The following is a 22774-nucleotide window of genomic DNA, read 5'->3' on the forward strand; positions in this document are numbered from 1 at the left end:
AATGGGTAGAGTTCCCAGCCGGCGGGGGTTATGTCATTTATCTCTAGAGTTCCTGGCCCGGCGCCTGTCTCATGGGTTTTGTTGCTTTATTGTTTTTATTTTTGTACTAGTGAACGAGTAAACCGTTGCTTGGCGTCAGCAAGTAATGTGGCCTCTCTCGCTTCCTACGGGGGGGATTGGAGTAGCCTCTTGGGCATCCAGTGCACGTCTTATCCACAGCAGTATCCTCTTTGTTGCCGTGTCTCCCGCTGGTCCCACAGTGGGCAGGGAGAACGGGGCAGACCACAGCCTCTAAATCAGGGCTTGTCTTATGGGGCCAGTCACACACTGTTGTAAGTAACATTTTAGTGGGTCACCGCCGTGCCTGGTGGCTTGGGTATCGTCACTGGCTGCATCGTGCTGTGATACTTTCTGGCCCTTCAGAGTCACAGCAACCTGGAACCCACAAGATACAGAGTTGTTCATTAAATCCCTTAAAACCAAAGCTAGGTCTTAATAACCTAAGAAATGTGGAATTAGGGATAATGTAAAGATGCTGTTGCTTTGTTTTAGCAATGATTGATTCCTATAAGAGGTCCTGTCTAGAAAATTATGAAGTATTTCCACAAATGAACAATCAAAAGTTGGTTAACCTGTTGAATGAAACACGTATAATGGAAAGAGGACATACTCTGGGGGGCAAAAAACCCAAAACAAAACAAAAAAGACCAGGTTCAAAATTTTGGTGTAAATACACATTTCTACAGATAGCCAGCTGCGTTATGAGTTTTCACAGATTGATCCATGGCTACTTAATGACCTAAATGAACAGGAAGAGCAGGACACTTGCTATTTCTGCCAAGGACATTCGCTTTAGGAATGTGTAGAAAGTGATTTTTCATTTTGAGTGGATAGAAGGCTCTTTGTATCTGGCTGAATTGGCTTAATGTTCTTAGCTTAAATAAATACATGCAGGGGTATCATTTAGAACGATTTGTAATTCCTGTAAATTCAGTGAGAAATCCGAAGGGAAGGGCAGTCTCACTGGGTCAGGTGACCCTGTTTTCCTGTCCACTAGTGGGCACGTGCATGGTGAAAGGGGGGCCCAAGGCTCCCCCAGGCTGGTCTCAGGTCTCGCCTGTGGCCCACGTCTCCTCCTGAGCATGACTCAACTCAAAGACACGTGTTTTGGTTCCCCGAACACAGGCCAATGTCCTTATCTGGTACTCCGCTTAGGAAACCACTCTAAGAAGTCGTTCTGAGCCCTGAATTGCATCAGGGGGCTCTTCAGAGTGGCCCCTCAGCCTGCCCAGCCCCTTAGCTGTGACCCTTCCCCCCGCCACCCCGTTCGTTTTGTGAAAAGCAGTCGCTGTATTGCTTCTTTCCTGAGTTCATCGTGTATTTTCTACTATGGAAAGTTTCCGCAAAGTACAGTTACGTATTTCTGGGCCCGGTAGACCATTTTTCGCGCACTCTTGCCGTTCCCAGGCCAGGCCGGCTGCAGGAGAGCGGGTGGCCGTGTGCCCTGTGCGTGTGCCGCGACAGCCCCTGGCCGCACGGTGCGTGCCCAGACTAGGTACTCCAAGCGCTCTTTTGAAGTGGAGGAATGAATACGTTGATTTTATTCAAAGAGGAGGCTAATGACGTGCTCTCAGATACATTAACAATTCATTAGTGTGTAAAATGCCAATAAATGCAAAGAGTGTAAAAATAAAAACTTTTCCTAATTTTTCTGATTGATATTAGTGTCTCCTACGCACTGCCATTTCCTACTCTGATGGGAGCACATGAGCCAGTTTAATGAAAACAAACACTTTGACACACACATTACATTTTTGGATAACACATACATTCTTGGAAAGCTTTGCTACCTTTTTTATGTGTGGAAAACTGACACCCAGCTCGGCAGCTATCAGCATTTTTTATTTTTCTTACAAATTGAACATTTTTATGGAGTCATTTTTTAGAATTTCAGGAGTGATCTAAATAATGACTTGTTTGGTTTTTTTTTTTTTTTCCTCTTGTCTGTGTTTTTTCATAATTTTAAAGATTCCAGGGCATTGGACTTCATTTGCTTGTACCTAAAAAAAAAAAAAAAATCAGTTCTGCTTGTAAAAAACTAAACCCTCTGACGTGGCTTGTGTCTGTTCCCCTTCTTTTCCTCAGAGCCCTGGAAACCAACAGGTACAACCACATCACGGCCACATACTTCCTGCTTGCTGAAAGGATCCTGAGGGAGAAACAAGAGAAAGAAATACAAACCAGATCTGCAAGCCCTAGCAATATCAAGGCCCAGTTTAGGTGAGAAAAAAAATCCTCCCTGATTTTAGTAAGTTTAATGTTTTGAAATAGTGAACCCCTTTTTCAAAAATGCTTCCTAATCACTCTTTGGGGCAAGAGAATATAAACAGGGGTGGCGGCCTCATGGGAGAGGCCGTGCATGGGCTCTCCGCGTGTGGGGGTCCTGTCCCTTCGTCACCAAGGACACCTTCCCTCCTGCGTTCAGGGGAGAGGGGCTGTGGCTGCTGGCCTGGCCAGGAAAACACGTTTGGAGAAGCAGCTGAGTGTGTGTCAACTATTTTCCATTAAACTCTTCCAGATCTGATATGTATTAATGTGTTATTTTCTTTAATTTTTCATTCCAGGAACAAGGCCATACTTTCCCTCAGTTTTTTTAAATAATTTTTAAGAACATCCAGGGCATTTCTGTGCCATTGTGTTAGCTCAGGATTTCAGTGATTACACACATCAGCTAGTTGATTTATTGGCTGCCTGACCTTGAGAGGTCACTTAACCTCTTCCTGACTGGGAGTGATAATGGGAGTGAGAATACTGTCTGCCTCCTGAACTGGGCTGCTCTGTGTGCTGTCACTGTTATGAGTATTTTACCACCACCGTTGTCTTTGATAAAGTCGTGAGTGTGCTTTCCATCTTCTCCTCCTCTCCCCTCCCACCCCCTCTTTCCCACTTTGCTTTTTCTTCTGCCATATTAGCTTTCTATTTAAAATGAGAGCGTGGAGAGGGTTACTTTTTGACATCACCACTATGAAAGTTATATATAATTTATCTTTCCCTCTTCAGATGAAGTAATCCGTGGAAGTGTAGTGATTCAAAAAGAGAAGGATGCTCCCAATTCTGAATAATTCTCTACTCTTACATCCACATAGGAATATGTATGTATGTGTGAATATTAAGTAGTAATTATTATTTAAAATAGGCAGAAAGCCATTGGATTTACATTACGTGCTGTCAGCTTGCCATGTGTAGGCTGTTACTTGGGATGGGGCGACAGAGAAGAGAGACGAAAATGTTCCTGGGTGGCCAAAGAATAAAGATTTAGAAATCTAGAACTGGAAAGTGGTCTTCGTAACTTCATTTGTATCCCGGATGGAGTCTTCTGTAATAAAACCTAGGCATTCTGTGTGGTATCTGCTTGGAAGAGGACTGGGCCCCGGGGGCTGGGGGCTCTTGGGAGTGAGACCAACCAGGACCATGACTTTGAGTGGTGAGGTCAACCTAGTCCCGGGCTGAGGCCCCTGATCTGATGGGAAAGAGCAGGGTCACCACACGTCGGGCCACCGAGTCTGGAGTCACCCCAGCCTTGGAGAATGCAATGTTTGGATTTGAGCTATTTTTAGGGAAACAGATCAGAACGCGATCTAAACTTGATCACATATGTAAACGAGTTAAGTTGGTTTTACTTTATTATAAAAGTTAACAAAACTGACAGAGGCCATAAAGAAGCATCAGAACCTTCCCTCAGCTTTTCCTTTTATCCTCCTGGGGATGCTGGAGTGGAGATGCTGTGAGGGCCTCGCCTCCTCCCGGGCCCAGGCAAGGTGGTAGATCTGCTTCCTTGCCTTCTTTTTATTGTCACTGTGACTTTGCCAGAACCCTGGACCTGACTTGGTTCTGCTGCTGGACATGCCCTCAGGTCAGTGACCCTGAGTCAGTAGATGGGCCTTTGAGCCAGCAGTTAGCTCCCCGGGAGGGGCAGGCAGGGGGAGCCAGGGACCCCCAGCCGCAGACGGTGCACCTTCTTCGTGTTCTGCCGGGGGGGGGGGGGGGGGGGGATGGAAGCGTGGTGCGGTCTGTGTGTTAGAAGAGGCCTCACGGGGTCCTCTGAGGAGCTGACCCTAGCACGGAGGGCTCGGGGCCGGCATCCTCTGAGAGACCCGGAAGTGAGGAGAACCACTGAGGCCAGACCGCAGAGGTCTGTCTGTGCAGCCACAGCCATCCGGAAGCTTCCTGGGTTGCCTCGGGGGGGGGGGGGGGGAGTAACTGTGGAACCCAACCCACGTGTCACTGTTCACAAGCCTGCGTGACCTTGGGCAGGTTTCTTACTGTGTTCTCATTTCCCCGTCTGTGAAGAGGGAAGATGCGGCTCCCTTGTGGAGCCGTGGGGGGCCAAGTGCACTAACCCCCGTCAGGCTCCCGGGACAGCGCTGGCTCTGGTGAGCACTGAGGCAGTGAACCGTGCCGTCCATGTGACTCCTTCCTGATTCTTGTTTAGCTGTCTCTCCTCTGTTTTGTTAAGCCAGATTTGCTCGCAGTGTTGTGACCATAAAGATGACTTAGTTTAGCACAACAGGAGCTCACATGGGTGCTCGGTTAACGTGAGCCGTTGAACAACTCGATTCACTCCTATAAAAGCGGTAGGTTCGGACGTGGCCAGTGGAGGCGCCACCCCAGCAGCAGCACCCAGCCGTCCTGTTCCTGGGCCCGGGTTCTGAGAACGGCGTTGGCTTTCTTTTCAGGAGGTGAGGCGTGAAGAGCCTCCGCCGCTTGGCGGGTCCCCGCGTCCTGGACTGCGCCGGCTGCCGCTCTGCTGGTCGGACACCGTGGGCCGCTGGCCTCCCAGCCCGGGGCTCCCCAGCGTGCCCCAGAGCCGCCGGCTTCACGTACTCGTGTGGCTGGGGGACGGGTGACTTGTCCAGAGGCACTTAGTGACCTCAAAGACCTTATCCGGCACTCGGCTCTCCTAAACTACCCAGCAGTGACTAGCCAACGGGCCGCTGAGAAAGGACCGTTGGTTCTGAGCTGCAGAAGAGAGGTCTATCATAAATTCCGGGTGGTTTTTTTCCAACTGTAGATTTAATTGATTATTTCCAGGAACATAATTGGTGTGAAACAAAAGTGTCATAGTGTGGAAGGGGCTACTTTAAATCTCTCTGGCATCTGCTATTACCCCGGACAGAGAGGACGAAACAGGCCAGAGACCTCATTGTCAAAAGTCTTTTTCTTTGGCTGCCAAGTGGTGTTCTTGTTCCTTAGGTGACTCTAGATTGGGGAATAAAATTGAAGGTTCAGTAATTATGGATTTGGCACCCATTTCGCTTGTGTGGACATCTAAAAACACGTGCATTTAGGGGTGCCTGGGTGACTCAGTTTAAGCGTCCAACTCTGGGTTTTGGCTCAGGTCATGATCTCACGGTTCTTGAGTTTGAGCCCTGCGTCTGCCTCTGTGCTGACAGCTCAGAGCCTGGAGCCTGCTTCGGATTCTGTGTCTCCCACTCCCTCCCCCCACCCCTGCTCGTTCACTCACGCTCTCTCAAAAATAAACATTACAAGAAGTTTTTTAAAAATAACGTGCATTTATATTTAGCTTGGTGTGTTTTTTTAATTGATGAAGAGATGCATGCCAGTGTACATTGACTTTTCTTTGCAGTACTCTCCTGTTTAATCTTGAGCTGTTCCCACTTTTATACCATCCTGTCCTATCTGGAAGACTGGGCATTTCAGGTGAATTGTATTTTATTTTTTCAGGTGAATTTTATTAGCAAACCATATACCTCAAAGGTCGTGCGCCAAGACCCAAAGGAACAAAATGTGTGGTGTTTGAGTTTTGCTTTGGTGACCTCCCTGTGCTGTTTAAAACTGCTTGCTTGTGGTGTAAGATGTGTATGGGAAGACGGGGCTGGCTCTTGGCCTTCTTTCCCGCCAGCTCTGATGTGTCCGTTTGGCCAGTGAGCCACAGGCCGGACCCGTGGTTCAGAACCACGTTCGCCCTGCTGGCGCCCTTGCTGATCTTTAGAGGATGTCGAACGGGCTTGCGAGGCCGCTGGGGTGGTTTTTCCTTTTCTTGTCTTTTTTCTTTCTTTGTCAGTCTGTGGATTTCGCCCCGGAAGCATCGCGTGGCGTGGCGTGTAGGTAGAGTCTGCCTATTATTACATGGCTCTCTCCTTCCAATCTGTTACGCAGGCAGTCGTGGCCAACCAAGATCGACGTGCCCCAGGACCTGGAGGATGATCTCACGGCCACTCCTCTGTCCCACGGGACCGTCCCTCAGTCTCCTGCTCGGGCTGCCGACGGCGTCCTCAACGGCCACAGGAGCAAAGGCCTGTGTGACTCGGCCAAGAAAGACGACCTCCCCGAGTTGGCCGGACCGGCGCTCTCCACGGTGTCACCTGCGAGCTTGAAGCCCACGGCCGGCGGGCGCAAGTGCCTGTTCCGGGTGGAGGAGGACGAAGAGGAAGACGAGGAGGACAAGAAGCCCGTGTCCCTCTCGACGCAGGTGGTTCTGCGCCGGAAGCCCTCGGTCACCAACCGGCTGACGTCGAGGAAGAGCGCGCCCGTCCTCAACCAGATCTTTGAGGAAGGGGAATCCGACGACGAGTTCGACATGGATGAGAACCTGCCCCCCAAGCTGAGCCGGCTGAAGATGAACATCGCCTCCCCGGGCACCGTGCACAAGCGCTACCACCGCAGGAAAAGCCAGGGCCGCGGCTCCAGCTGCAGCAGCTCGGAGACCAGCGACGACGACTCCGAGAGCCGCCGGCGGCTGGACAAAGACGGCGGCTTCACCTACTCCTGGCACCGGCGGGATAGCGGCGAGGGGCCCCCCGGGAGCGAGGGCGACGGCGGGGGCCAGGGCAAGCCGAGCGACGGCGGCGGCGGCGCGGACAAGGCCAGCCCGAGCGAGAGCGGCGCGGGCGGCGGCAGCCCCGCGGGCGGCTCGGGGGGCAAGCCCACGGGCACGTCGGGCAGCACGCGCCGCTGCGCCGGCCCCGGCCCCGGGGAGCTGGTCCAGAGCCTCAAACTCATGAGCCTCTGCCTGGGCTCGCAGCTGCACGGCGGCGCCAGGTACATTCTCGACCCGCAGGGCGGCTTGCCGTTCTCGAGCGTGAAGGTGCAGGAGAAGTCCACGTGGAAGATGTGCATCAGCTCGACGGGGGGCGCGGGGCCGGCCCCCGGCGCGGGCGGCGGCAAGTTTTTCTCCGACCACGTGGCCGACGGCGCCGCGGAGCTCGAACGGCTAAAGAGCAAGAACCTGAAAAACAACGTGCTCCAGCTACCTCTGTGCGAAAAGACCATCTCTGTGAACATCCAGCGGAACCCTAAGGACGGGCTGCTGTGCGCCTCCAGCCAGGCCAGCTGCTGCCACGTCATCTGACCGCGGCCCCGCCGGCCCCTGGCACCCGCCCCCCGCCGCCCGCCCGCCCGGAGCGGTGCGCCCCGGCCCGGCCCGCCCCTCCGGCCGCTCTCCGCGCTTCCTCCCTTCGAGGGGGCGTTCGGAGCAGTTATTTATTACCTTCGCGTTTGTTCGCCTGCCGACGTGACAATGCATGGTCTTTGTGCATGCTGCTAGACACTGCTTTTCTTTTCCAGCCGAAAAGTCTCTTGTGTCATTTTTACATTTATAATTTTAATGTGGATGATCAGGATTAAATTAAAATGTATATTTGGGACCTAAGATACACGGAGCACTTAGAAATTGGATGTCCTGCACTTAATCTAGAGAGAAAAAATGCTTCTGTCTCCTTGTGAGAAACGTAAATTCCCGTCCTGAGCTTCTGCGAGAACGGAAACTCCGTGCCCTGAGGCACACGCCGTGCTGTCCGAGACCGAACCAAAGCAATAACGTTGTGTTGCCGCCGGGCCTGGAGCCTGCGGGCGGGCGAGTGAGCGAGCGAGCGAGCGAGCGCGAGCCCCGCCTCCCGAGGCCCGAGCCCCGCCTCCCGAGGCCCGTGAGGGGCCGAGTACAGCGAGCGTCTGCACTGAGAACCTTAAAACCATGATTTCAATACACCCACACCTGTTTGTCTTAAGCTCTAGTGTGAAAACAAGGTTGGGCTCGTAAAATTTAACTGAAAAAGATTTTCTTGTTTTGTACTAGGTGAGATAAAGTACTTAGATTTATAAGGCAGCTTCCCCCGTAGTGGTAAATTACAAGCAGACAATCTTATTTTGTAACGTGATGAAGTGAACTGATGGTGTCTTAACTCTACTTATAGAGTGTACGTCTGTCCAACAGAACAAAAAGATGCTCGGTGTAAATTCCTTCCCGTAGGGCACATCCTAGGGTTTCCTTTAAAACCTTGTAGATAGAAGAAACTGTAGGGCCTGATATGGAAGCAAAGGTGCACACAGAGGGTGGCAAAGTCAAAAGCCTATAAATTAAAAAAAAAAAGAAAAAATTACTGTGATGTGATCTTTCGCAGTTTTGTAATTCAGTGGTCTCTTCTGTTTTTTCCATTCTTCTATGTTCTCTGGCTGTCCAGTAAGCTACGAGAATTGGCTGATCAAAAAATACACCTATAAAAGAGTGAAATTCACACGTACAGCAGACAAAACGCACAAAGCCTGCTTTGTGTTTTGTTGTTGTTTTGGTTTTCTTCTTCTTTTTTTCTTTTTCTTTTCTGGAGGTGTTTTCCACTTTGCCTTCCTGCCAAAACAATAAACGAAGAACTCTCGCTTTAAAGTGTTCCTGTACAAAGACGACTTTTGACCAGATAATCCTCTTTCGTGGCGTCTTGTCTCGTAAGACGCACTATATTGCAGATTGCTAACTTTGAGAGGGGCCGGATGCCGCCTCTGCAAGCTGTGCCCTGGGGGGTCTTCAAAGCGGTGCTTATCCACACCGGGGGTGGGATGCGGCCGGGCCGGGGGTGGGGGGCCTTCCCACTCCCAGCAGCTTCCCTTCGTGTCTCTGAAGTGACCGTCGCTTTGTCCGCAGAGCGGGCAGAGCACCCAAGGACTGCATTCCATGGCCCTCGGCTCCTCCAAGTACACGCTGATTCTGCTACTCACGATGCGTATAGTTTAGTCCGCACTAGGGAATTTCACAGTATACTTACTAAACTAAGTAAAGGTGATACTTAAAATACTTTTCACTTTCTAGACCTAGGCTAGATATGTTTTAAGCTACAGCTCTAGTTCATTGTGATATTTATAACTGAAAGCTACCAGAAAAGATGTGTGGGTGAAGCCATAGAACATATTTGCTTGAAATTCTGAGCAGGGATCTTATAAAGGGCCAGAAATAAGATGTGTGGTTCACATAGACAGTGAGCGTAACATCTGTATTAAACGTAGGAGAGAAGTTTCTAAAGGGCATTGGCAATAAACTCTTTGTTGCAGCTGTTTTCCAAGTAATGTAAATACTTCTTCCTGTGATTATGTATAGCCTTGGAATGGCACCTTTTAACTAACCCACGTGTGTTTGGTCTCCGATGGTTTTTTATATTCCGACGTATATGTGGTGCTCACTCTAGGAGCGGCAGTGTTGACCGTTCATGCTGCACAGCTGTATCATAGAGCCTTATTAGTCGCGTGTGCTTGGTTGGCCCTCTGGGTGTACAGAGGTCAGTCTGAGTGGCGTCTTACCTGTTCGTAAGTGAATGACTGTGCATGTGTTGTATGTCCTAGTATGTCGTCACATAAAAGGGAGGGAGCAGATAACCGTTACATGAAGATAATATTGGACCAAACTCTTTACTAGCTCTAAACAGTTTCTTGTACCCCTTAACCTGTCTTCAGAAGTTGCATAGAGTTATAGTAGTGTGTAAATTAAATATTGTGGAAAAACAATTAGTCTTGTATTTTTCTGTACGTGTGTGTACATATATTATATATATATACACATATATATATATATATATAAAATTATGTACTTCTGGCAATTCTATCTGTATTTAAAGATGTGACAATCTCGACACCGATCTTAAGAACAGCCGTGAGACTGAATCGAAGTAAGGGTCTCCCTGCCAAGTAAGAACCGATGTGTGTTAAGAGGGTACAGAATCATCAGCTGATTGGGTCGGTTGCTTCCACTGCTGGTGGATTTTCCTCATTGTGTAAGCATTGACAGGTATGTGACAGATGGGAAGAAACAATCCAGATAATAAAGTGGCATATTGGTGTTCAGCAATAGAAGCCGAGTCTGCGTTTCTGTGTCTTCTCGCGAGTGCCGCTGTGTCGAGACCCAGCCTGCGTGATGTGCACCTGTGCTGCCAGAGGTGACTGGAAGAAATCGAACGGTGACTGTTCCTGCTTGAAACTCCTGACCGCAAGTCTCAGGTGGCCCCGGGACTGCCCGTCAGCTGTGCTTTGCTCCCCGGGTCCATCGCTTTCCTCGCCTGGCTGGGCCACCGGGCTCCCTGACGATGGGCTGAACCGCAGCGAGGGAAGGGAAGGGCCGCGGGCTCCCGCTGCGCCCCCCACCTTCACCTGTGCCGCGTGCCCCGCCCTTCCTCCCGGCGGTGGGATTCCAAGGTCAGTTCCTTCGCTCACTCCTTGAGCCTGTCCACGTATAAGTGAGGCAGCCGTGGGGACTACTGGCCGTTCTCTCCTTTCTCTTGCACCATCCATCTTCGCTTCTCTGCTAGATCATCCCTAACAGCAAACAAAACAAACCGGACTTTGTTCCCCTGTCTTAAAAAGATGTCTTTGTTCTCTCTCTTCGCTCTCTGGACCCTTCCAGTCAGGCTCTCGCTGCTGTCGCCCCACGGTCACTGCTTTGCTCAAGGTCAGCAGTGACCTCCAGGTGCTAAAACCAGTGGTCGGTTTTTAAAAACGGCTTTGAGATGCACCGCTTGTACGATTCAGGGGGTTCCGTGTAGATGTTGTGCAAGCGTTACCACAAACCCCAAAAGAAATCTCTATGCGTTTGTGCCTCTTCCCTTCCCGTCGGCCCCCCGCCATAGCCTCAGGCCCTGGCGGCCACAACCCCAGTGGTCAGCTTCAAGCCCACGGTAGCGTGTGAGGAGTTGGGCAGCCTTCCTTGTGAACCCCCTGCTGTTCTGGGGCCCACTTTCAACGCACGGCTTCCCATCCCCCGGCTGCTAGTTCTCCCAAACTCGGAACTTGGGAGTACTGCGAGTTCATTCCTGGAGCCTTCTCTGCGCTCAGTCTCTCCGCCATCCCATTCAGTTTACGTGCTGATAGAACCCAAGATACATTCAGCCCACATCCCAGGAGCACCAGACTCCAACCACCTCTTGGACTCAGCCACACGGATGTGTCTGATGAGCACCTTAGTTCGTGTTCAAAACTTAACAACCTTCCCCTCAAAGTCCTTCCCCTCCTCATTTTTCCCGTCTCGTAAGTGGCCGCTCTCAACCTTTTTGTACAAGAATCTTGGTATCACCCTTCCCTTTTTTTTAATTTTTTCTTTTTTTAGCGAGAGGGAGAGTGCGCGAGCCGGGGGGGAGTGGCAGAGGGAAGAGGGAGAGAGAGACCATCGCAAGCAGGCTCCGCACTGAGTGTGCTTGATCCCCATGACCCTGGGATCACGACCTGAGCTGAAATCGAGTCAGACGCTCAGATGACTGAGCACCTAAGTACCCCCCAACAGAAAATCTTATGCACCATTCAAAAATTGACCCCTTCTTGGGGCGCCTGGGTGGCTCTGTCGGTTAAACGTTGACTTCGGCTCAGGTCATCATCTCCCCATCGGTGAGTTTGAGCCCCACATCGGGCTCTGTGCTGACAGCTCAGAGCCTGGAGCCTGCTTTGGATTCTGTCTCTCTCTCTCTCAAAAATAACTAAAACGTTAAAAAAAAAAAAAAAGACCATAAAAAACCACACACACACAAATTCACCCTTTCTTACTGCCTTCACTAGAAACACTCCAGCCCATGGCACCATCCTCTTCACACGACTCACACGCACTCGAGTGCACGACTGTAAGTTCCTCCTGGGGCACCTTGCCGCTTCTGCCCTTGCCCTTCTCTTGTCTGTTCTCCATTCGGCAGGGCAAGTGATCCTTTTACTGTTTTGTTTTTGTCTTCTTTCTTTGTTTTTTGAATATAACTTATTGTCAAGCTAGCTAACGTACTAACACAGCGTACACAGTGTGCTCTTGGTTTCGGCGGGGGCTTCCCACGATTCATCGCTTCCATACAACACCCAGTGCTCATCCCAGCAAGTGTCCTCCTCGGTGCCCCTCCCCCAGCTTCCCCTCCCCCCACTCCCCACCCCCAGCAACCCTCAGTTTGTTCTCTGTATTTAAGAGTCTCTTACGGTCTGCCTCCCTCCCTGCTTGAAACTATTTTTCCTCTTCCCCTCCCCCATGGCTTCTGTTCCTCAAATTCCACACATGAGTGAAAACACGATACCTGTCTTTCTCTGCCTGACTTACTTCACTTAGCAGAATACCCTCCTGTTTCATCCACACTGTTGTAAGTGGCCAGATTTCATTCTTTCTCACTGCCACGTAGTATTGCATTGTGTATATAAACCACAATTTCTTTCTCCATTCATCAGTGGATGGACATTTGGGGTCTTTCCATAATTTGGCTATTGTTGAAGGTGCTGCCATAAACACTGGGGTACAAGTGCCCCCGTGCATCAGCATCCTGTCTCCCTTGGGTCAATTCCTAGCAGTGCTATTGCTGGGTCATAGGGTAGATCTGTTTTTAATTTTTTGAGGAACCTCCACACCGTTTTCCAGAGTGGCTGCACCAATTTGCATTCCCGCCGACAGTGCAAGAGGGTTCCCGTTTCTCCACATCCTCGCCAGCCTCTAGAGTCTCCTGATATGTTCATTTCAGCCACTCTGACTGGTGTGAGGTGATATCTCAGTGTGGTTTTGATTTGTATTTCCCTGATGAGGAGTGATGTTGAGCCTCTTCACGTGCCTGTTGGCCATCTGGATGTCTTCTTTGGAGAAATGTCTATTCATGTCTTCTGCCCATTTCTTCACTGGATTATTTGTTTTTTGGGTGTTGAGTTTGCTAAGTTCTGGTTACTAACCCTTTATCTGGTATGTCATCTGCAAATATCTTCTCCCATTCTGCCGGTTGCCTTTAAGTTTTGTTGATTGTTTGCTTTGCAGAAGCTTTTTATCTTGATGAGGTCCCAATGGTTCATTTTTGCTTTCATTTCCCTTGCCTTTGGAGACATGTCGAGTAAGGTTATTGCCTGTTTCCTCCCGTAAGGTTTGGATGGTTTCCTGTCTCACATTTAGGTCTCTCATCCATTTCGAGTTCATTTTCGTGTCTGGTGTAAGAAAGTGGTCCGGGTTCATTCTTCTGCATGTCGCTGTCCAGTTTTCCCAGCACCATGTGCTACAGAGAGTGTCTTTTTCCATTGGATGCTCTTTCCTCTTTGTCAAAGATTAGTTGGCCATAATTTGTGGGTCTAATTCTGGGTTCTCTGTTCTATTCCACTGGTCTCTGTGTCTGTTTTTGTGCCGATACCATGCTGTCTTGCTGATGACAGCTTTGTAGTAGAGGCTAAAGTCTGGGATTGTGATGCCTCCCGCTTTGGTTTTCTTTTTCAACATTACTTGGGCTATTCGGGGTCTTTTGTGTGAGTGACCCTTTTAAAAGCTAAATCATGTTATGTTTTGAAAGGTATTTAATTTCCAAATATTTAGAGATTTTCCACATAAGTTTCTGTTACTAATTTCTAGTGCAGTTCTGTTTTGGCCAGAAGTTATGCTTTGTATAATTTAAATGTTTTTAAGCTTACCAAAACTCTTTTTATGGCTCAGCTAAATGGACTTCCTTGGTGAATGTTTTTGTGAGTGCCGGAAAAGTACGGTTCTTGGTAAAGTGTTCTTTGTGTGTCAGTTAGTTAAGTTGCTTACTAATGTCGATTTGAGACTTCTGTATGCTTACTTTTTGTCTCTTATCACTTTGTGAGGAAGGAGTATTGAAATCCGTGATTGTGGATTTGCTATTTCTCCTTTTAGTTCTATCAGGTTTATTTGGTTCTAGCTGAAGCTTTGTTGTCAGGTGCACGCACATTTAAGATTGTTAAATCCTCCTGACAAATTGATCTTTTTCATCATTATGAAATGTTCCTCTTTATCGCTGGCAAATTATTCTTTGTCATGAAATCTACTTGGTGTGATACAGCCAGTCAGCTTTCTTTGATTTGTAGGACTGTATCTTTTTCCATCTTTTTACTTTTAACCTTTGTCTTTATATTTAAGGTAGAGTTATTTTGTTTTTGGATTTTTTTTTTTACAGATAGCAAGCATATAGTGGGGTCTTTTTATGCAATCTGCAAATCTTTCCCTTTTATTTGGAGTGTTTTAATCTATTGCATTTAGCATAATTATCAACCTGGTTGTTTAAATATACCATCTTTCTGGTTTTCTATTTGTCTTATCTGTTTCTTGTTTCTTTTCCACTCTTTTACTCTCTTCTTTTTGTTTAACTGAGCTTCTTTATTGGCTTCTTGGCTGTGCCTCTTTAATTTTTTAGTGGTTGCTATAGGGATATATATACATATACATGTATGTACATATGTGTGTGTGTGTATACACACACACACACACACACACATCCATGTATAAAACCACAATCTAGGGGCGCCTGGGTGGCTCAGTTGGTTGATCCAACTCTTGTCAGCTCAGGTCATGATCCCAGGGGTGTGGGACTGAATCCCATGTCGGGCTCCACACTGAATGTGGAACCTGCTTAACATTCTCTTTCTGTCCCTCTGCTCCTTTCCCCTGCTGGCACACATCATCTCTCCCTCCCTCTCTCTCTCTCAGAACAAAAACAAAACCCCACAATCTACCTCATGTAGAACGTTAAGAACCTTACAACTGTATACTTCCACTGTCCTCTCCCTATTCATTGTGCTATTGTTGGCATACGTTTTATTTTTACGCAGGCATAAATATTTTTGTTTTAAATTGTTTTCTTTTTAAGAGATGAAACCGAGGGGGAACGTCTCTTCTTTCGCCAGCACCTGTATCTTTACCACTCTTCACTCTGTGTATATCCACATTTTGGTATTTTCCTTCTGTCTTTAGAACTTGAAATTTTCTTACAGTGCAGGTCTGTTGACAGTATATTCTGTCAGCTTCTACTTGTCTAAAAAAGTACTTTTAATTCGTGAAGGACATTTCCATCGGGTACAGAATTCTCGGTCGATAGTGTTTTATTACAATCCTGGACACATTTCACACTGTTGAGTGCTGGATCGTTTTATTCACGTGAAAAGTGCTGGTTTTCATTTTGGCATACAGCTACTCGGAATCAGGAAGATCCCTTGGGGGTCTTGCTTTTAAAGCGTGTTAGGACAGGCCAAGGGCCACTTTGACCCACCACTGAGACGATACCTCCTAAGCCCTCCACTGAAGGACACATCAGACTTCAGGCTGCCCTTTTGCCTTTCTGCCCCCACAGCCGCCCCCCTGGGATCTGGAAGGGATAGATGAGGAGGGGAAGTGGGCTTTAGCCCTCCTTGAGCTAACAGGACTCCCAGTATGCTGTATTTTTGAGGACCCCTGACTCCAGAACAGAGGATTGGCAGACACCCCACTCGAAGCAGACTGTTACAGGTTGAGAAGTTACGAAGCGAAAAAAAGCTGAGTCTTGGTCCTTGCGAGTTTATAGTCCCCTTAGGGATGACATGACGATTTCGATTAGTACCAGAGGAAGACCAGCGATGGTGACGTGTGGCAGGGCACTGCTGGGAGGGTCCTGAGAGTTCCAAGGAGGGTGAGTCCGGGGAGGGAATCGGAGCCGAATGCCAGGGTCAGAGAACTGCACAGCTGGGCGGATGGGGATCCCCAGGAGCCCGGAGTGGACTTTGCCGAGGGACTGTCTACCTTGCCTCTTGGCTCATTCCTCCTTTCCCTAGGATGCTGATTTCTGGGCTGGAATACCGGAGGCACTGGAGGCCGGGGGCCACTGCTGGAAGGAGCGGTGCCTGGTGGCAGGCTGCCATGAAGGCGGAGACGGAGTGTGTGAGGCCGTCACCCACCCCTGCCCCGGCTCAGAAGGGCCCCCTCCATCTAGTCAACGCTCTGCTCTTTGTTGTCTTGAACTTCCCGATACCTTTCGAGCAAGGACACCGCATTTTCATCTTGCGCTGGGCCCCGTGGGTGATGCACCTGGCTGGCAGATTCCTTGCGGGTCTGTACCCCACAAGTATGGGGAGGTGATCTCAGCACCGAAAAGGGGTGGGGGCTTTGGCAAGAGCAGAGGCCCCGAGGGAGCAGTAAAGGCCAGAGACAGGAAGCACGGAGGAGGCAAGCAGTGGAGACCGCAGGCCGCGAGGAGAAGGTGAGCCTGGGAACGTCTGAGGCCGAGCGGGCTGCGGATCGGCTCTGGGCACCAGGGGCTGCCCCGAGTTTGTGGAGAATGAGATGGAAGCAGGTGCTGGGAGGTGCCCCTGGGAGGGGCAGAGCGAGCGCGTGGGGGTCGCTCTGAGAGCGCCCCACTGAGGGGTGGGCAGGTGGCGCACTGGCCCTGCTTCGCCGTGGGGGCGCGGAGGCTCAGGCGCCTGGCCAAGGGCACACCACTGGCCCCATCCCAGAGCCCGCCCCTCAGGCTGCCCACCCGGATGCGAAGGGTCGAGAAGGGCCTTCGACATGACCTTCGACCTTCCGGTACCAGAGAGCTGGGCAAAGCAGTGTGAAGACCTCGTCCTAGAAGGTTCCGCTTTAAGCCCCGCTGGAGCCTGTACGGGACACGTCTTTGCATCCCGTTCCCCTTCTAACACCTGAAAAATTCCAAATTTGGGGACACAGCGGGGTCCGGGGGGGTGGGGGGTGTGGACCTGCCCGTGAGACCAGGAGGCAGGTCATCACGCCTCGAGATCATTTAGATTCGGGGCTGAGACAGCTGGTCCCACGACGGTCCCCGAAGAATTCCAGCTGGCCGAGGCCTCCCTGGGCCGGCTGGCTACTCCCCGGGACCCAGCCCCGGGGAGGAAATTGGGACCGACCGGGAGGCCCCCAAGATGCCCGTGGTCTGTGGGAAGCGGGGCCTTCCGCGTGCGCGTGTGGAAGGCACAGCAACGACTGCCCGGTGGACCCCACGGCTTGGATGGAGGTCGGCCACGTGGCCGGGCCGATTCGGGTCGTCGACGCAAACCGCAGCCTGCGTGCTTCCTTCGGGCGTGGGCCGGACGTGAGGCGCCGCAGCGTGGCTTGTGGCTGGTACGCAGCGGCTGCAAGCTGCCCGTCGGGGCCCGCGACAGGCAGGGCGCCCTCAGGACGGGGCAGGTGACCGTGGAAAGCTCCGGTCTCCCCGTCTGGATGTGGCTGACTCCACCTGTGATGGGCCGACCCCGTGGCGCCCGTTTTGGGGCCTTGTGTTCTGGGGTCAGGGCGGGGGCGGGGGGGGGGGTGGGAAGAGGCTGCTTTAAAGCCGCTCAGCGGTCTCCGTCGGGGCGGAGACAGGAGTGGTCTCCCTCGTCGGAGCCAGGCAGCTGGGTAGACGGAGGCAGCGCCCCGCCACCACGTCCTGGGGGGGAGCAGCAGTGCAAGGCGAAGATCCGGCCGCGAGCTCTGCGCGCCCCGGGCCGGTCGGGCTGCCCTGTGCCTGCTGGGGTCCGGGGACGGCTGTGGCGTCCTGCTCCCCGAGAGGGCCCGCCGGCCTGGGCTTACCCGCGCCGCCCCGCGTCCTCCTGCCCGGGTCAGGAGAGAGAGGACACGCGGAGGGGGCCACGTGCCCTGGACACTTTGTGCCCGGTGGCTCCCCTCCGCGTGCCAAGTTCACCTGCCCTGCAGACGGTCTAGAGAGGAGGCCGCGGTGTCTGCGATCCGCATGCCGTCAGCGTGACTTGCGCCACACGCTCAGGGACAAACGCCACCATGGTCTTTTCCTGGTCTAAGGTAATCCCTCGAGGTCCATGCGGCTGTCGCTGTGGGCAGGGATCCGGCCCCCTCCCTCCCTGAACTGCCCGGATATCTTAGGGCCTACAAAGGCCTGGGGAGGAGGGAGGCCATCCGATGGCGGCATCGGGGGGGCTGGCCAGTGTCTGCTCCTGTGCCCCCTGGTCAGGTCCCGGTGGGGTCTCCCCCTCCCCCCCCCCCCCCGTGGTGACCGTGGTGACAAGGCCGGGGGGCGGGAGGCTGGCTCTGGAGGGCCTTTGGCATCAGACCCTTCGGGAGAGAAACGAGAAGGGCCTCTGCCCCCAACGTCGTTCCCAAGCCTCGGGGTGCACGGGCACCACGGCAGCCATCCCCTGGGATGCAGACTCGGGCCAAGCTGCCAAAGTCCTGTCCCTCAGGCCCAGGGGTGGGACCAGGGCGTCCGCTCCAACAGGGTCCAGGTGATTGTTTCCCAGAGGCCCTGAGTCGCCGAGCAGGGCCCACCGCCACGGGGCCGTCCCAGACTCACCGCCCGCCCGGCACAGGCCTCGGGGTGGGGGGGCCCCTGGCTGTCTTCTAAGACCTCCTAACTTCGCCTCTTGGACAGCTAGGACGCTGCGTCCCACAGCCTTCCCGGGGGCCTACTTTTGCTGGGACAAGAAGATGGCCAAAGGGGCCTCCCGCCAGGCCCAGGAAGAGCGTCTTCCGTCCTCCGGAGACGCCGTGGCCCCTCTCGTGGGTGGGATGAGGGACGCGTCTTCCCCTCGGGGCTCCAGCGGCCCCGGCCTGGGTCGGGCCCCTTCTCTCCAAGCCTCCCTGGGTGGGCGTGGGGGACGCGGGCTCGGCCAAGGGCTGGTGCCCCGTGCCCTCCTTGGGGGGCCCTGGGATTCCTGAAATAACTCAGCTGGAGTCTACGGCCTGGGCCTCTGGTTCTGCGGCCTTCGGCCTTGGGTCTTCTCTGGCTGGTTTCCTGGGGGGGGGGGGGGGGGGGGAGAAGGGCGGGGGCTGCGGGGTCAGGGCTGAGGAGAGGGCCGCTGGCAGGCAGCTCGTGGGGGGGCCGCGGTACCGTCCTGGCCGATGCGGGCCTTCGCGGGGCTGAGAGCGGGCCGCACTCCTGCGGGAACCCCGCGTGCCCCGGTTGCCTCAGTGTTAAAAGAACCATGTAAGGAAAGTGAGGCTCACAGGGCATCTCAAGGGACACTGGGCCCCCGGCTCCAGCCCCATCGTCCGACCGGGCCTCCCTAGCCACTGGCTTCTCGCTTCCTCCCAAAAGCCGCTGAGATAAAGATCTGCCCTGAAGTCTCAGCTTTTGAGCCGCCGGTAAGGAGTGTGACGGTGTGGCCCTCAGGAGGGACGGGAGTGTCCACCGCCTGACCCCTCCTCGCCCAGGCCTGGCTCCACCAGCGGAAACCGGGCCTAGGCATCGGGACCCCCTGGGGCCTCTGAGGCCCCTCTCAGGGGTGCCCGCGAAATATGAGGCACAGAACCAGCGGTGATGCCGCTTGCATGAGGGGGGTCGGGCTGAGAAGGGGCCCGGGATCAAGGTCCACCGACCACCCGCGGCTTGGTGAGAGTATGGCAGGACCTCCGGGAGGTGGGGTGGGGGGAGTCGCCACGGGGGGGGGGGGGAGAGACCGCCAGACGCCTTCCACGCCCCCCGCAGGCCGGAGGAACGGCCCCTACCCCCCCTCCTGCCCGGCCAGGGCTGCGGTCACCCCCGGGCCGGCCTCTGCCTGGGTGGCCGGGCGCCTTTCCTGGGCCTGCCCTGCGGCCACTCCGCCACCGTCCCTGAGAGCCGGTGGTGACGGGCTTGCGGTCCAGAGACCGGCTTTCAGCCTTCTGGGCTTGACCACAGCGTGGGTGGCTCCTCTGTCTGCCTCTGAGAAACACGGGGCCGGGCCCACGGGGCTCAGCAGCCCTTCCTCCCCCTGGGGGACGCCGCCGGGTCCCCTCGGGGTGCCGTCCCGTTCTGCACCCTCGGGGGGTCCACGCGGGCAGGGCGGGGGGGGGGGCGCGCCTCCGGTCCGGTCCGGTCCGGTCCACTCTGTGGGACGGGCGGGCTGAGGACACGCGAGCAGGGTGGTCACGCAGCTGCGCCCCCAGCCGAACCCGTGAGAACCGGGGAGCAGAGCGGGGCGGTGTCCCCTCGCGCGTGGCCAGCGGGAGGCCCGAGGCGGCGGGCGCCATCCCTGGCGGGCCCCGAGGGCGGAGGGGAGGCCAGAAACAGGAGAGCGCGGGCCCAGTCGGCGCGCAGGAGAGCTAAGGAAGGGAGGTGCGGGGTGCGGGCCGCGGTGAGCGCTCGGGTGGGCGCGGGGACCACCAGCCTCCCTCGCGACACAGCCCGGCCCGGCCCACGGCCACCCTCCTGAGGCCCGCGGCCCCCGCGGAGGTGGCTCCCGTGTGCCCGGCACCCCAGGGGTACCGCGTTCCCCACGCGGCTCTGGCCTCGCCCTGGTGGAGCGCTTCGCGGCGAGGAAGGTCAGGGGAGGCTCCTGGGGAAGGACGCCTCCAGCGAGGGGCGCACCTCGCGGGGCGAGCAGGCCCAGCCTGGAGAGGCCGCCCCTCGCGGGCGGCCGTGGGCCCCCCCACCCACCCCGGGCGGGGAGTTGATGCCCCCGCCCGCGTTCGCCCCACAGCCAGGACCTGCGGGAGCCCGGGAGCCGGCCCCCCGACCCGCCAGCAAACACAGGCGCCCGGGCTGCGTTGCGGGGAGGCTCCTGGAGGCGGCCCAGGGCCCGGGACCTCAGCGGCGGCTACCGCTCACTGGTGTTTGGACACGCGAGCGAGCTCAGGTCAAGCCCCGGACGACCACCGCCCGCCTGTGCCCCGGAGCGCCCTCCACCAGGCGGGGGCCAGGCAGAGCCAGCTGGGAGACGTCCGCGCCGGCAGGCGGGGAGGCCTGGCGGGACCTCGAGCGGCCCCGAGAGGCCGGCGGGGAGGAGGGGCTTCCGGCACGCCAGGCCGGACGGGCCCCGGGGGCGCCTCCACCGATGCGAACGGGACGATCCAGGTGCCGGGCCCCGAGGGACACGGGTCTAGAAGCCACCGGGTCCTCAGCCCCTCCCGGCTGCCTCCCAAGCGGAAGGAAGGGCCCGCAGGTGCGTGGTGGCCCGGCCGGGAGGGACGCGGGCCCGGGCAGGGGGGCGGGGTGCCGGCCGCCGCGTGAGGCAGAGGGGGGCAGCTGGCAGGGGAAGAAGCAAGCGGGGCCCTGCCCTCCCGGGCGGTCCTCACGCCCGGCTGGACCGCAGCCGGAACCCCAGAGTCACCGTCCTCGCGCCTGTGAGAGAGGGTGCGGGCGGCCCCACGGCACGGGGGTGGGGTGGGGGTGGGGGTGGGGGTGGGGGGCGGAGGCCCCCTTCCGCAGGGGTGAGCCCACACCAGGGTGCCGGGCGAGGCAGCCGGCCCTCCCTCCCTCCCTCCCTCCGCCTGGGGCCGTGGGCACGGAGGCAGCCCCCCCAGCGGCCCTGGCCAGGCCCCCCCGCGGGGACAGAACCTCACCGACCGAGGGCGAGGACGGCCTGGGCCCCAGGCTCCGCGGGGTGGCGCACGGGCGCCCCGCCCCCCACCGAGCCCCGCAGCCGGCACCCCGCCTCTGGCTCCCCCCCCCCCCACGACGTGACCCGGGGCTGGCTTCGGAAGCGGGGCCTCCCAGGCCACGTGCGCTAAGCAGGAGTCAGAGGGGTGCGCGTTGCCTTTAATGGCTCCGTTACTGTGGTTTCGGGGGACACACCGCGAAACAGAACCGGGGAAGGGGTGGTCGCAGCTGTCCGGGTGCCGGCGACACGGCCTCGCGGCGCACGTCCCCCCTCGACTGGGGTTCGGCAGGGGGCCCCTTCCGCCCAGGCCGCGGGGCGTGACAGCGGCTGGCTGCGAGGGGTGAGGCCCCGGGGCGGTGCGGGGGGGGGGGGGGGGGAGTGGGGAGGGGGGCAGCCGCAGCGGCGTGCGGCCTGGTGGGGGGCGCCACGGGCCCCCACCAGGACACCGGGGGGCGGGGCTGCCTGCCACCGGGCACCGCCTCCTGGGCCACGCATCGGGTCCGGTCCAGGTGCCCCCGTGCCCTCGCGCAGGCAGGGCAGCCCGGGCGGCCCTCAGGCCTCCTCCTCCTCCTCCTCCTCCTCACGGCCTTCCCTCGATTCCGCCTTCAGGTTCTCGGCCATGAGCTTCATTTGCTGTTGAGAGAACACAGGACACTGGGTGAGCCACGCAAGCCCGAGCGGTGGCCCCTGGGTGGCGCGGGCGGCGGTGGTGCCCCTGGGGCTCCGGCGACGCGCACTCGGAACCCAGAGAGGCCGAGAAGTCGCGGCGTTCGTCCCGACGCGGCCCGCGGCGTGGCTGGGAATGTGGTGCCTGGGAACCCAGCGCGGTGGGGATTCTACGGATCCAGAAATGAGGAGCCGCTGGAAACCCGCCTCCCACCCCCCCTCCCCTGCCGGACTCCCCAGAACAAGAGGGGCGGGGAGAGGACACAGCAGGGGGCCCGGAGCACTGCCGCGGGGGCAACTGCGAACGGGGTGGCCCTCTGAGCCTTTCTTTCCGCATCTGCGCAATGGGAGCCGTGGTGCACTTGTTGCAGGGGGGCTGTGGGGGTCACCGCGCGTGAGATCCCTGGCCCCGAGCAGATGGGCCAAAACAGCGGATATGTTTAGCAGTCCTCTGTCCCTGCAGCCACAGGACCACGCCCGGCCATCCAGTGCCACCGGGGGCATCCTATGACGGAGGCGCAGCCCGCCAGGCTCAGAGGGAAGTGTCAGAAGGAGCCCGCGCCCGAGGACAAGGCGGCAGCCGTGGGGGAGGAGGTCCTGGGGCCCCACCCTCGCAGCCCCCTGTCCCATGGGTGCTGGAAAACACGACTGTGGCTCTGCTTGTTTGCTGAAAAAATGAGTAACTCCTTTGGAATTTGGCCTAAAATACACACGCTGATTTTCGATAACCGTTACTTACTTACAGGAAACACAAAACTCTGGGCACAAAGTCCGCCGCTGCCCCAGGAACCTGGCCGCCCCTGTGGGA

General features: G+C 55.7%; 2 protein-coding genes across 7 annotated transcripts in view; one reads left to right on the forward strand and one right to left on the reverse strand.

The window, feature by feature from the left end:
* SNRK (SNF related kinase) overlaps positions 1 to 10131 on the forward strand; it is a 58965-nt gene extending 48834 nt beyond the window's left edge. For all 3 annotated transcript variants that reach the window (XM_045436763.1, XM_045436764.1, XM_045436765.1), the window contains 2 exons: positions 2146 to 2280; positions 6181 to 10131. In XM_045436763.1, the coding sequence (XP_045292719.1) occupies positions 2146 to 2280; positions 6181 to 7372 (1327 nt within the window). In that variant the 3' untranslated portion in view covers positions 7373 to 10131. The remainder of the gene's footprint in view (positions 1 to 2145; positions 2281 to 6180) is intronic.
* The window catches only part of ANO10 (anoctamin 10), a 288539-nt gene continuing 267343 nt past the window's right edge, over positions 1579 to 22774 (reverse strand). For 2 of the 4 annotated variants that reach the window (XM_045436772.1, XM_045436774.1), the window contains one exon: positions 1579 to 2060. In XM_045436772.1, the coding sequence (XP_045292728.1) occupies positions 1962 to 2060 (99 nt within the window). In that variant the 3' untranslated portion in view covers positions 1579 to 1961. Of the gene's footprint in view, positions 2061 to 21437; positions 21934 to 22774 lie in introns of those variants that run through there. The other 2 variants (XM_045436775.1, XM_045436776.1) reach the window with 1 other exon arrangement.

The sequence above is a fragment of the Leopardus geoffroyi genome, chromosome C2 (genome assembly GCF_018350155.1).
Source record: "Leopardus geoffroyi isolate Oge1 chromosome C2, O.geoffroyi_Oge1_pat1.0, whole genome shotgun sequence".
NCBI lineage: Eukaryota > Metazoa > Chordata > Mammalia > Carnivora > Felidae > Leopardus > Leopardus geoffroyi.